This window comes from Emydura macquarii, unplaced genomic scaffold (assembly GCF_026122565.2).
Source record: "Emydura macquarii macquarii isolate MOO-44397 ecotype Brisbane River unplaced genomic scaffold, CSIRO-AGI_Emac_v2 contig_2897, whole genome shotgun sequence".
In the NCBI taxonomy this organism is placed as follows: Eukaryota; Metazoa; Chordata; order Testudines; family Chelidae; genus Emydura; species Emydura macquarii.
In genome coordinates, this window is record NW_027133034.1 from 9,360,053 (window position 1) to 9,375,571 (window position 15,519).

The window sequence follows — 15,519 nt, forward strand, 5'->3', positions numbered from 1 at the left end:
TCAACCCTCTAGGCTAGTGAGCTCTAGGGCCACACTCAAAGTCATAGAGTTCAAGGCCAGAAGGGACTACTAAATCATCTAGTCTGACCTCCTGCATGTCACAGGCTACCAACACCACCCAGCACCTGCACACACAACCCAATAATGGTAATGAGACCAAAATAAATGAGACCCACGGAAGACTATATTATTATGTACCACAGGCAGAGAATAGGAGGGAGTGAGGTACACCAGTGCTTGAGGCCCCTGCTATGGCAAGGCAATTATTAGATGTGATATACCCACGTAATCCTGACAAGCAACCCTCACCCACATGCCACAGAGGAAGGCAACTCCCTCCCCATACCCCCAGGTCAATGCCAAACTCATCTGAGAGAAAATTCCTGACAAATGTGAGGTCTGGAAATCAGTTGACCCCTTCTCCCCAGAATCACAAGCAACCCTGTCGTACAGCTGCACTCATACATTTGGCCAGCTCTCTCTTAAAACTAATTAGATTGTTTGCCCCCACAATTCTGTGACAGAATGTACCCTTGTATACACACCCTACACACTATTGTAATAATCTTGGTACAAAGTATCCCTTGTGAGGTATCATTTGAAAACTCCTCATTTTGTGATCAGTATGGTCCTGATAAAATGTGTGTGGCAACATTGTATGTAAAGATATAAGATTCCACTGTATGGTGTTATTAACACATGTTCCTAACTGAGGCTGGCAAACAGGTCTGTCTTAAACAAAGGAAAGTGTGCTCTGCTTTATTTGCATTTAAGCAGTAAGCAGAGTCATCAAGCAGGAAGGGAAAGAAAGGAAGCTTAAACAGGTGAGTAAAAAGCAGCAGGGAACAACGCATCATTCCCCATAGACTTTTTGTCTCCCAGCTGGAAATGTTTTTCAAGATGGGGACTGGACTTATAAAAAAGAGGGACAAAAGTAAGCAGTTGTTGGCCTTGAGAAGGGGTCCTGATCTAAGAAGTTTGGGCAGTACAACTGCTGAAAGTATGTGGTGAGAAAACTTTGCTTTGAATTTAACAGAGTTTGTTAAGCTAGGCACCAGTTGTATTTTATCTTTAGTTTTATGTAACCACTTCTGACTTTTATGCCTCATTACTTGTCCTCACTTAAAATTTCTCTTTTTATAGTTAATAAGTTTGTTTTATCTAATCCAACGTGTTTAAACTGAAGTGTCTGAGAAACTCCATTTGGGATGGCAAATTGTGTGCATATTATTTCTATTAAAGTAAGAATAGACTTTATATAATTTGAGTTGTCCAGGAGAAGGTTGGGCAGTACAGGACATACATTTCTGGGGTGGAAATCTAAGACTTGGGGTGTATTGGGATAACCAAGGCTGATGAAAGCCAGAGTGTAACCCAAATGTGGCTTGCATGCTGGAAGGCTGTTTGGGTGTGACCCAGGAGGAAGCTCCTTCAGCAAGGCATCGGAAGGCACCCAAGGTTTCAGGGCAAAGGTGGCACAGCTGCTCATTAGTCTAGATTGTCTCCTGGCATGTCACAGATGCCTAAGCGATTTAACATGAATGAAAACAAAACTAAAACAAACATCAATAGCACATGTACATGTTTAAGTGTGTGGCAGATTCAGTGTACCTTGATGAATGCAGATTAGGGCCAAATCCTTAACTAGTGTAAATCACTGTCGTTCTATTGTCTTCAAAAGAACTATACTGATTTATTTCAGTATAGGGTCCAGTTCTTTGAATATTATTTTAATATTGAAATCAGATTTTAGAAAAGATCTGATACTTGGATTCAGACGTCCTATTTAGACATTATTTTGAAATATCTGGGTTTACAAGATTGATAATGGAAATAAGAGGGATAAATTATAAAGTATTACAAAATTTTAGTCACTAGAGGAACACTGGAGAGATTCCCACCACACATGCATCCAAAATATCATCTAACCCTAATCTACAGGTCTAAGACACAATCTCTCCTGTGCTTCTCCTGGCGCTACACATTGATATCTTCAACAAGGCTGTGGCATAAAAACCACAATCTAACCCTCATATACAGCTGAGTTTATAACATGCTACTTGTAGGTGTAGTTAACAACTCTTCTACCACAGATGTTGGCAGTTGTCCAATTTTTCTCCCTTCCTTCTATTTTAAACCATCACCACCACCTGGGACCTAGTGCAGATTCTAGAGAACAAGTGTAATATATTGTCCTTGGCCAGCACTGCTACGTAAAACAGCAGCTGCACTCTACACTTGCTGAAGCTTCCAAAAGGTCTTAATGACACAGGATCATATTTTGGATACTCTGTGTTAAACACTGCGCAGCTTCATGAAACTGTCTAGTTTTCCTCCTGAAATAAACATAAATGCTCATAATACAAATAATTCTGAGCACTTCTTAAAGATTCTCAACTCAAGCTGTATCAATGGACAGAACGAGTCTATTACCCTTAGCTCAGAAGCTACAGCGCAGTGTTTGAATAAGATCAGCTGAGAGATGAAAAACAGTTAGTTGAAGCTGAACCTGAACATGACAAAAGCTGGTGGGCAGAGAAAAAGCATTTTGAAGAGTTTGCAGCTAATGTGCAGTTTCCTTTGGTTGAAAATACACACCCGTACCTGTCAATTTAGCCAGTAGTTGAGAAGCATTCTTTGATTTCTAGCTCATGCTAAGCTCTCAAATAGCAGCATCCACAAATAATGCCTTCCATCATCTCCAGCTGCCCAGGAGATTCCTCCCCGTTTTGGCAGACAATGACCTGGCCTCAGTTATTCATATTTTCTTCATTTCTCGGCTGGATTACAGCAATGCAACACATCTGGGCATGAAGACTGCAGCACTTAAGAAGCTCCAGTGCTACAGAACGCCGCAGTACATCTCTTCAGCATCACAAACTACCATGAGCGCCTCTGTCCGCTGCCCTCTAAACTTTCTGAGGGGCCAGTCTGTGCAATGAACTCCACTAGGAGCCAAGCACCATCACAAACCTCATCACATTCCACTCCATGTCTTTGACAGTGCCTTCTCTAAAATACATACAGATAGCAACAGTTTTTTAAAAACTACCAAAACAAGATACTCCTCTGTACTTACAGTACTTCTCCCCCTAAGGAGAGCATGAGAGAACAAACACATGACAGATATTAGTCAGATACTACAGTAATTACTGCAGTGTAAGAACCTATGCAGAAAGCATTCTCCCATGGAAGTGGTGGATGCATTCTTAGTGTCAATCACCCTCAGTACTACTCCTTTGAGTTTTGTCTGGGGTGTTCTCTGGTTTTCATATTACTTACAGAGGGCTTGGGGAATTTGTCTAAACCTTGTTTAGAAGAAAGTCTCTAAGACACTGAATCACTGCTAACTTGAGAGTCTGCAAACTCTCCCTTCCCTCATTCTTTCCCCTTGACTACACTGTGATAGAACAGTGGTTTCCAACTTCTTCCAAGTATTTCTAACAGTTAACCAGATTGAATAGTTGGCTGAACCTGCAGGACTCCACTGTCCCTCACTCATTTGTGCCCATATACAATGAAAACCAATCTCATGATTGCAAACTGGATTTTGCAGCAACCCAAGATCCACTGTGGGACAAACTATGCACAACTGAATGGGAAGCACATAGCAGTGGCATGCTGGGGACTAACTCAGAGGCTCATCATTACAGGGTTTTGGAGGACTTTTTAGGGGAATCCTATAGCAGCTGTTAAAATACTGGTACCTGGAGTACCCAATGTTGGTACATGTACGGGACCAGTACCTGGGATCAGAAGTCAGAAGTAGGCAAACAGCAAAAAGCACCTACATTTAATCTCAAATATGCACAGCTACAGGCTTGGGGAAGATTGTTTATTAAACCTACAGTTTATTCTTAGGCATGCTGAATCATATCCAGATTGAAGCATTTGGCACACAATTTTCCGAGCCAGGAAAAGACGGTTACTAACCTTCTGTAACTATTGTTTTTCAAGATGTGTTGCTCATGTCCATTCCATGCTAGGTGTGTGTGTGCGCCACATGCACCGGTGCCAGAGATTTTCCCCTCACTGATATACATAGGGCCGACTCTAGTCCCTCTGCAGTGATATGCATATGCACCAGTACATAGGGCGCTGCCAGCCCCCCCTCCCTCTCAGTTCCTTCTTGTCTCTGGACCTGGATGGAGCACGTTCACTCTTCTTGGCTCAACCATGAGGTGCAAGAAGGCCAAATAGGGTGTACCAATCGACCGGGATCCTGCGAGATTAAGTCCAGATGGGACAGGCGCATCCAAGGGGCTGCCACCACTAGGTCCAGCAGCATGCCAAACCAATGCTGGCGGGGCCATGCTGATGCGATGAATATGACCTTTGCCTTGTCTCTCGATTTTTATGAGGACTTTGTGGACCAGAGGAATCAGAGGAAAGGAATAGAAGAGATCCCCTGACCATTGAAGGAGAAAGGCATTGGGCATGGAGTCGCTGCCATGTGCTCTCAGGGAACAGAACAGATGGCATTTCCTGTTCTGTTTGGTCGTGAACAAGTCCACTTGGGGAGTCCCCCACTTCTGGAAGATAGCTCTTGTCACCTCCGGGTGCAGAGACCACTCGTGGCGTGAGAAAAAAGACCCTTCTGCGGTGATCTACTACCTTGTTCCTGGTCCCCAAGAGGTGGGGAGCTTCAAGGCTGATATGTGCCCCACGCAGAAGTCCCACGGCTTGAGTGCCTCCCAACATAGAGCTGAGTATCTTGCTCCCCCTTGCTTGTTGATATAATGCATTGCTGCCGTATCCCATCAGCACTCGCACTATCCTTCCCAACATGTGGGGAAGGAACACTTCGCAAGCCAGGAGAACTGCCCTGAGCTCCCTGACATTTACAGGCAACCTCAGCTTTTCCAAGGACCAAAGACCTTGCGACTTGGTGGGCACCCCAGCCTAGGTCCAAGGCATCCAACACCAAAATAAGTGATAGGCATGGGACCACAAAGGGGATCCCTTCCCTCATGTCCACCAGGGCATGTCCACCAAGCCAGTTAGGTAAGTACCCAGGGTGGAATTGTGAGGATCATGTCCAGGTTGTGCCTTGCTGGGGAGAAGACTGATGCTAGCCACATCTGAAGGGGTCTGAGACAAAGCCTCGCATGCTGTACCACGTAGGTACATGCCGCCATGTAGCCCAGCAATTTGAGGCATACCCTCACTGTGGTGAGGGGTGGGTAGCGACCTGACGGACGAGGTCTGACAAGGCTTGGCATCTGGCCTGAGGTAGAAATGTTCATGCTCAGGTAATGTCGGGGAGTGCTCCAATTAACTCTATCCTCTGTACTGGAACAAACGTGGTTCAGACTTCGGCAGGTCGCTCACAGAACCTTGATATTGTGCGGACCTGAGACTCCGAGTGCCAGTCATCCAGGTAAGGATATATTTGTATCCCTTGGCGTTGAAGGTAGGCAACCACCACTGCCATGCATTTTGTAGAAACTCTTGAAGCGGCTGACAGGCTCAAGGGAAGGGCTGCAAATTGGTAATGGTTATTTCCAACTGTGAATTGCAGGAAACATCTGTGGCCCTGGAAAATGGAAATATGTGTCCTTTAGATCAAGTGTGGCGTACCAGTCTCCAGATAGGAGATGATGAAGGCCAGGAAAACCATACAGAACCTCAGTTTCTTGAGATATATGTTGAGGTGACACAAGTCTAGTATCGGTTGCAGGTCTCCTTTGGCTTTCAGGATCAGAGTATAACAGGAATAAAACCCTTTTCCTCTCTCTCATAGGGGAACTTCCTCTATGGCCCCAACCCGTATGAGGGCTCATACCTCCTGAGTGAGAAGTTGCTTGTGAGAGGGGTCGAAGAGGGACAGGGTTGGGGTGTGGGAAGGAGGGATGGAGATAAACTGTAGCGTGTATCCCACCGTGATGGTGTTTAGGATCCACATGTCTGAAGTTACAGTTGACCATGCAGGAAGGAAGGAGGCTAGGTGGTTCAAAAAGAAGAATGGGCATGGATCCTGGTTTGAGACTGCTAGGTCACTTGTGGGACACCCTCAAAAGTTTCATCTGCCGCCCGATGGGTAATGGCCTGAGACTGACTTAGGTGCAGAGGGAGGTTGGCCCTCATGGTGCTTAAAGCTTTAATTTAGTTTTCTATAGGGCTCACTCCTCGACTGGGGCATAAATTGGTATTGTTGCTGCGGCCTAAAATGTTTCCTCGCCCCCAGAAGGATGTACCTTTCCAAGGACGGGACAGTGGCCCTCAAATCCTTAAGGCTGTGCAACCTGGCATCTGTCTGGTCAGAGAAGAAGGCCGTGCCGTCAAAAGAGAGGTTTTGGAAGGATTGCTGAATCGCCACTAAGAGGTCGGATGACTGCAGCCATGTGTCCCTCCTCACTGATACCACCAACACCATGGTTCTGGCTGCTGTGTCAGTGGTGTCGGGAGGCTGCCTGAAGAGAGGCTGGGCTACTGACTCACCCTCCTCCATGATAGCCAGGAACTCTTGTTTGGACTCCCAGTGCAGGGTGTCTGCAAACCTGGCCATGGAACCCCAAAATTGAAGTCTCCCTAGCATATCTCCCTAGCAATGCTTGCTGGCTTGATAGACGAAGTTGGAAGCTGGCAGGTGAATAAATTTTGCACCCAAAAAGGTCCAGTTTCTTTGCCTCTTTATTCTTAGGAGTTGAGCTCGACTGTCTGTCTATCCCTTTCATTGGCTGCTGACACTACCAACAATTCTGGGGATGGGTGGGAGTAGAGATACTCAAAGTCTTTAGCAGGCACATAGTATTTTTTCTCTGCCCATTTGGATGTTGGGGGGAGTGAGGAGGGGTTCTGCCATAGGGTCTTCACCAACTTGATGACCTCTTTGTGGATGGGGAGGGCCACTCTAAAGGGTGTCACAGAGTGTCTTGTTGAGGTCCCAGAGATAGATCGATGCTGGGAACCTGGAATCACTGGTTCCTGGAATCAATGGTTCCTGGAATCAATGGGTTCCAGAACTGCCAAGGTCCAGTCCATTGAGTTGGTGGCCAAGAGCCCAGTGTTAGAGAAGGGGGAAAAGCAGCACCTCACCTTGGCAGTTCTGGAACCTTCATCCTCCTCCAATTCCGAACCAGAGGACCATAGTGGTGCCAAGCTTGCCTCTAGTTCCTTAGGGCCCCAAGCACAGTGTTCCAGTGCTGGGAGCGGCATTGAGATTCCGGTGATCAGTGTTGAGATTCCGGTGATCAATGTTGAGATTCCCTGAGCTGTCGGCATGCTGGAAAACACCACCTCGAGTCTGGAGATTGATGCCAGAATCCTGACATTCTCTAGTGGGGTTCTGATGACTGGTACTGGGGGTCCAGTGAATGGCATCTGGAGTCTGGTCTGCGGCTGCTGAACAACAGCGACTGAGGAGCCAGTGATCATTACCAAGGCTTCAGTGGGTGCTCCGGAGATGGTGAGTGGTGCCACGATACTGGAGATCTGAGTGGCACCCCCATCATGGGCTTGCCCTTGGACCCATTCTTGGCCGATTAGCCCAACACGGTGTCCTGGCATGCAGGTCTGTTGTCCCAAGGAGCAGGCAGTATCGGGAGCACCAGCAAGTCCGTCGCCATCTGGAAGACCTTGGGGGTGGAAGGTGAGAGCCTCTGCCACTACTAGGCATAGGAGGTGAGTCTCAGAGTGGGCTGGGAGCTCTATGGGTGAAGCCATGGCTGCCCCAAGTTCTGGAGGAGACTAGCGGCCCTGCACAGGTCTCGATTCATCTCCCGCTCCTGATTTGCTCCACTTAGGTGGGGAACGCCCTCTTTTGGTGTGTGAAGTATTCTTATGCCAGTTCTTTGGCACTGGGGATGGCAACTGGTGTCGTAATGAGCTCGGTGCCATGGGAGCACTTTGGACCAATGCCAATGTACTAGGCAATGAGTCCAAGCAACCGGTCTCAGACACCGGTCTAAGTGCTGATTCCACTGGGAGTGCTCTGAACCTAATAACAAGGTCCTTCTTCATATGGGGCCTAAAGTTCTTACAGATCCTGCACTTGTCCCAGATACGAGCCTCACCAAGATACTTAAGGCAGCTCTGGTGAGGGTTGTTCATGGGCACAGGCTTTTTACAGGTTGCACATGGCTTGAAGTCCGGGAACCGGTGCATGCCCCGTCCCCTTGGCTAGCCCATGAACAGGGAACAGTTAGTCCCTAAAACTACTAAGTATTACTATTAAAACACTAATTTGAACTATTAAAACTATATACAGCAATCCAAGATAGAAAATACTACTGAGAAGTGCTTGCCGAGGCAAGGACATTCCAGCACTGTCATAGACAGTAAGAAGGAACCTAGAGGGAGGGGGGCTGGCACAACGCCCTATATACTGGCACATATGTGCACCACTGCAGAGGGCGCTAGAACTGGCCCTACAGATACCACTAGGGAAAAATCTCCGACGCCGGTGCATATGCCACACATACACACCTGGCATGGAATGGACATGACCAAGGCCTCGAAGAAGAACTAAGGAAAATTCAAAAAGAAAATAACTGAAAGGGGGAAAAGCTTGGGAAAAGTTCACGAGTTTGTTAAGTTCACGATGATGTACTACCTCCACTGTTATGAACATGTCCTTTGGAACCAATTCTGCAAGCAGTTACACCTGCTAGTAACTCCCACGTAGATTCCTTTTAATTTCCATGGGACTCAGCAAAGGATTAATATAATCACAAACAGAATTAAAACCTTATTTGGGGCAAAACATCTAAGCCATGTGGATATGGAAGCCCATCATATTCACAGAGAGTAACTCTGCAGCTGAGCATATGTGAAACTCCAGCAGCAGAATTCACAACTCCAGAGAAACAATTCTGCAGCAGCAAGAACTTTACTTTTTAGGCATCAGATTTTGCTACTAGATATTGAGAAAATGTTCTGTGCATTATTTGCTATGCACCTCAACAACACTATTTTCATATGGGATCAGTGCTTGTTTTGGGTTTACTACTACAATAAAATGCAGTGAACAAATGCAAATGGTAAGGCTTTGCTACTGAAACTGTGCAAGTTAGTCTTCATTTATTGTCTAAAATGTCATCATTTTGTTGGCATATGGGGGACAGAAGCATCTTGTCAAACATATGGTGCTAAATAATTTATACACTGCAATGGTTTATCATAAATCTAGTTTTGATTTTAGTCAAACCACCAGACTCCTGAGCTTTACAAAGAAGAAAATCTTATTTTAATAATGCAAGAACGCAATCTTAATTTCACATAATTAACTTGATGCATTCTGTGTATAGACTTTGTATAAATTCATTCATCCCTATTTTATTATAAGACATCAAATTAATCAGTCTGAAGGTATTATGAAAAAATAGGGGCTTTCTTATTCCCTGCAGAGGCTGTGAGAACAGAGTGACAGTTGGGAAGCCTCTTCTAAAGATTCCCATTGCTTGCAGGTGGCAGCCTCTGAGCATTACTTTCGCTGCTAGTCCACGGGCGCCACCCTCTGCAATGCAGGCCAATGGTGATCTCATGCTTTCCACATGCTTTTCACAGCCTCTCTGTATCTCTACATTTTCATATCTCACAGTACAACTCATCTACTGGGATCTCACTTTTTATTAACACAAGTGACTAACCTAGGAAGCTGAATCATACAAATGAAAATATGGAAAAACTGTATGTGTAAAGCGATGACTCCTACCTCATAATTTCAAATGTTCTGTTCCATCTATTTTTTGTTGAGCTGCATATTTCTGAACTTCATCCAGTGTTTGCAAGACCAGTTTAGAATGTTTGGGCCTCAGCAGGTTAAGTGATACAGAGCCGAGCATTTCACAGTAGTAGGAACCCGTCGGGGGGAGGGGAGGGAAGGGAACGTGACTCCAAGATTTGGACAGTTTCCTATTAATTCATTTAAATTTGACCATGAAATTGCAGAGATGTTCTCACAAGCTCTAGCTACATGTGGCACTAATGCCTGTGTCTGATGTCCAAGTAAAACTCGGTAAGTGAACTCAATCAAGATCATGAGTAAGGGGGAGACAAATACAGAACAAACAACATTGTTTCCTTGGAACAATGGATATTTCATTATATTTTTAATCCACAGGTCAAGGAACTCAGAAATATTTGTTTAAAACCATAAGCAGCAGTAGTAGCAGTATCAGTAGCCAATATTTATATGATGGTAGTGTCCAAAGACCTTAACCCAGACTGGCGCTCCACTGCACTATGTGCATTACAGGCAGAAGAGAGTGTATCCCTGCCCAAGGGGCATACAATGTAGTTTCTCAAAGAACACCATCATGGCATATGTCACTGGCTTCCATGAATTCAGCATCCAGGCAGCAATTCTGCAGCTCCCAATAAAGGCCAAAACAGAATCTACAACTGGCTTAAAAGCACATAATCCTGACAGGAAGTAGCCAATGACAGCACTGGTGTATTGGTTGCCCTTTTGACTTCTCACTTCTTGAACAAATTTGTACTGGATGTCTCTGGGGAAAAATATAATGGGCTCGCTTAAGACGAGGCATTGCTTATTGGGGGTGGCCCTTAATGCACTGTGCAGGAACTACTTCTTTTGAGGGAATGTGTAAAATGCTTGAATGACTAAAGTTGAAAGAATATAGTAAAACAGAGCAGGGAAGGAGAAATGGAGAACTGACACATGGTGGAGTTTCTAAATAAAAAGAGTGTTGCTCTAGTTTGTCATCCAGAGCACTTAAGGATAGCTCACAAAAGTGTCCCATATAATTCCACAGCATTAACATATTTACTTATGAGAGGTTTAGGAGCACACAAGAAACAGAACTGTTGAATAATTGGAAACGGATATCCCACTGTTTGTGCTGGTGTTTAAAAATATATTATTTTTTCTGCTAATTCTAATTTGGGGTGAATTTCTGCTTATGAAGGATTAACTACATTGGTCTGAGCTATTGCTAATTGAGACTGTTCTAATAAGACAGGTGATGTACAGAAGGCCCAAACATAGCTTAGCAATGCCACTTTTTTTCCAATTCTGTAGGTCTGAACAGAGGGTGCTAATCATGCTGATTTTTGTCAAACTGTTATTTGATTTGTGGTGCTGAGAAGTATCCAGTGGGAGCTACATTGAGATCATCAAACTCTTTCACTTTTGACCCATACCCAATTTCAACCTATTGAGGTCTCTGGAGAGAAAAGGCTTGTGTGTTATGTCACTGTGTCACCTAATTCCCTAGCTAAGCCCTAGCTGTGCAACAGAACCATACGATGCTGAAGCTGTTCTCAATTCACTGTCCAAAGTCATTAGTTTCTAATGCTGACTGTCCCTTACCATTCACAAACAACAAAATTCATCCAAAACACATACAGAGAAAATAACGATGCGCAGGCATACAAAAAAAAAACTGCTATAGAAGACAAAGTACAAGGCCACCTTCCCCCAGAGGAGACTGCACTCATCACTGTGCAAATGATTGCACAGAACATTGGCACTAATACACTTTGCAAAGTATATTACCTGGAAATAATGCAAAGATGCTAATGGTGAGAGCTAATTGGAAAAAATTCATCTGACAAGCTCTATCTGTTTTCTGTATTACAGCTCTCCGAGCTCATGCACCCTGTAAAAAATGAACTGGGAGAGCTAACTGCCTTTTGCTGTTAAACTCAATGTGATTTCTGCCAGTAACTCTGGAGAAGCAGTCCCCGTATAAAATGTACTGCTCTGGAATCCACTGCACTATCAGACAGCCTGGAGCTAGAACCCTTTTGCATAGTCACTGTACCTCATGAGCCATGACTCAATCTTTTCCCCCTCTTCAGTAGGACAATGGTAAGGAGCAGTGCACAACTTAAAATACACCAATTATCCTCAAATCTATAGACCTATGTTTATTGGTTCATTTGAATTATATGAAGTGTGGAAAATGAATGTAATAAGCTAATTTAGAAAGATGTATGGATTAAAGTATGAGAGCAACTCAACAGAAATACTACAGCTTTACATCAGACCTTGCCTGCTTATTACCCAGACCAATAGAATGCTACTTAGAAATAAATTTAGTGAGTGTTCATCGACATACCCGCTGCTTCTCGGGGTCAACATATCGAATGCCAAAGTAGTCTTTCTCCAGTAAGCTGTAATAGTTGCAGATATGATCTACGAGAAACTGACCCTTGGTCTCCTTCTGGAAAAGAAAAAAAAAAATTTAGTAACCTTATAATGTATTACTTTAAATACACTCAGCACATATCCTAAACCCATTATTTATGAACTCTTGGAAGTCTATAAAGAGAGTTAAAGAAGGCAGGAATAAGAGCTTTTATGGCAATCAGGTGAGGACAAAAAAAATGAATATTTACTTCCCTTGAAGAGATACAAAAAAAATAAAGTCCACTCTAAAATATTCTTATATTCATCCCTGTGTCTTCACAAATTACTACATCAGAACAAAGCGTGGCTTTTCCTCAGGTACACTCCTGATTTCAGCAGAAGCTCAGTTATGAACACCAGAGTTATGAACTGACCAATCAACCACATACCTGATTTGGAACCAGAAATATGCAATCAGACAGCAGCAGAGAACAAACAAACAAAAAAGCAAATACAGTACAGTACTGTGTTAAATGTAAACTACTACAAAAATAAAGTATAAAAAAATTGACAAGGTAAGGAAACAGTTTCTGTGCTTGTTTCATTTAAATTAAGATGGTTAAAAGCAGCATTCTTCTTCTGCATAGTAAAGTTTTCAAAGCTGTATTAAGTTAACGTCCAGTTGTAAACTTTTGAAAGAACCACCATAACATTTTGTTCAGGGTTATGAATATTTCAGAGTCACAAATAATCTCCATTTCCAAGGTGTTTATAACTCTAAGGTTCTATTGTACTTCTAAAGTTGCACATTTAGCAAATCAAAATATGCACTTGTTAACCATGGTTCCATGTGATGTTAATCAGCCATTTATCCTTATGTCCACACCTTATCCATTCTTTTCTCTGCAGATGTAAGGATTTTGCATAATGACACTATGGCCATCTATTTAGCCACAGAATTTCAAACTATTCACATGCCTTTTTTTTTTTTTTTTTTTTTCCTATTCCTACGATTTATGTGTTCGATCTGATTTTTATTGCTAAGATCTGTTTGCAGGTGTGCACCGCTACAGATGCACTCACAAATCACCATTTGATCTATCCATCTACTCATATGTGCATGCAATTGATGGATTTGAGCACTCATGCAGATGTGGATAAATCAGATGTAGAGATGCCCGTGTACCTTGGGGTTGAAGATCAGATTTCTTACTATACACCAATGCTCTAAAGACTTAAGAGGGATTTCTCATTTAAAAAAAAAAAACCTAGCCACAGACACACCACATGAGAATGTTTATCTCTAGTCTGACAACTTGGAAGAAAGGCTTCCAAAAATGGAGATGTATGAAGTATCCTTAATACTAAAGGCAGAGTAGTATCTATAGCATTTATTGTAAACCATAACTACCAATATCTGACAGCTACAAATACCAAAGGGGCATTTCTGGATAAAGAAACGAATATACCTTTTAATTCTACTGAGCTACATAGGATTAGGATAGTTTTGTGGGGTTTTTTAAAGTGACACAAGGGCAGGGTAATGTTAAATAATTTGCTTGAAAAATAAATACAATTGGCAGATATGCTGTACTTCTCATTACATCTCACAATGAAAAGAACTCACCACCTACTAAGGAAATCAGTGAAAGTCAGAGATGCAGGGAATAAGAGCCTATGCTAAATGTCTAGCACAAAGCTTCACTTGTCTTTCTTTGGATCCTTTTGTGGATAGGGGATTCCCTGGGCCTCTACCCTCACAGAATAGGTTGTAGAGGGGACTTATTTACTGCCACACCCATGCAGAGGAAAGATTATGTAGTCCAGTATCCTCTCTGATAAATTGCCAGTACCAGAAATTCCAGAGGAAACTGTGGGAAACCCCATATAGAAAGATATGGAAAATTTACCCATGAAGTTAGATTACTTATTATGCTCTAAAACATGAGGGTATTTAACCCCACCCAACTACACACACTTTGTTTTAATTTAGCCAATGTAAACTAACCCTTTCCTGAATCCTGTAAGCTTTGACTTCAGTGGTATTTTCTAGCAATAAGTTCTACCAGTTAATTAGGTGTTGCATAAAAAACTAGAATATAAACTATCTAAGGAAACCTTTTTTATTCTTCATTCTTGAAGATGTAAGATCATTTATACAATCCTTAACACTGATTCAGTCCAGCAGGTTTTAAAAAAACCCACAATTAAGCAGGTTTTAAGAATGTCACAATAATTGTTTCCTCCTAGTCCATTCCCTTAAAACTGACTACTATCCTATATGTCATTGTTTTAAATGGATGGCTAAATTACAAGCAGTACAGGTAGGCAAAAATTAATAATTAACTCTCAGATCGTACTTGCTACACATAGATCTCATAGAATGTCACAAACAAGGGTGAGTATTATTTGCATTTTACACAAGAGGTAGCTGAGGCACAGCGAGATGGGAGTGACTTGTCCAAGGTCACATAGTAGCTCACTGCAGAGGCCAGGTCTCCTGACTCATCAATAGTCCAGTGCACCTGACTGCTTTCCATAGCTAAACATTTTGTACATCACAATTACGCAGGATATTGTATAGATAACTACCTAAGCAATAACTATTGCTTAGCTTTGTTATTTGTATAATTAGCATTTTACAGGCAAGTGTTGGTATATGGTACAGTGTGGTATGGATAGAGTTGCTCTTCCACGCACTCTCTTCATTGTTTAAAATCTTTCCAGATTCTCTTTCTTGGAACCCAATCCAGAGTAGTGCTGAACAACTTTAACATGGAGTTGTGACTACTCAGCACCTTCCAGGATTGCTATCTCCCTCCCTTCCCCTCAGCCCATCCTCTAGTTATTCAGACGTTTGTCTCTGTGCTGTTAATTCATCTCTCGATTTCTTTTTTTCTGGGGGAGCATCTGCCATTTCTGCCCTCTCCCCAAACACAAGCTCCTCCCATTGTGTTCTCCCTTCCTCTCATTCTTCTCTACCTCTCATTCCCTATGTATTTCCTTTTCACTGTATGTCTGCTACTCTTCCAATCAAAAACCTGCTTCTTCATGCCTGGGGGATACTACTGCCTTCTGTGATCTTCCCCTTTTTTACCTGTAATTAATAACTTTCTCTTTTTCCAAATGATGTTAATCAAATTTGTCTTTTGTCTCCTTGTATATGCTTACTCCCTAACTCTCTCTCTCTCCAACCCTCTTCCACTAAGAGCATTGCAAAATGTCTGTTTCTATAATTGGCTCTGTGCAGCCTGAAGGCATTTACAGAATGACCGATTTATTACTGGAATGGTTTACAGTGTGGCTTGTTATATATATATATATATATATATATATATATATATATATATATATATATATATATATATATTTATCATTGTGGATACACTAGTGAAGGCAAAGTGAAGTGTTTGCCCAAAAGGAAGAGGTCTGTACCAAAACCACAAAGTGTGAAAAGGTAAGACGTCTATGGGACGCCTCTC

General features: G+C 42.8%; 1 protein-coding gene across 1 annotated transcript in view; it reads right to left on the reverse strand.

Annotated features, from left to right (window-relative positions):
• FRMD3 (FERM domain containing 3) overlaps positions 1-15,519 on the reverse strand; it is a 211,816-nt gene that overhangs the window by 107,114 nt on the left and 89,183 nt on the right. Inside the window, exon 3 of the mRNA XM_067569315.1 lies at positions 12,027-12,131. Coding sequence (XP_067425416.1) covers positions 12,027-12,131 — 105 coding nt within the window. The remainder of the gene's footprint in view (positions 1-12,026; positions 12,132-15,519) is intronic.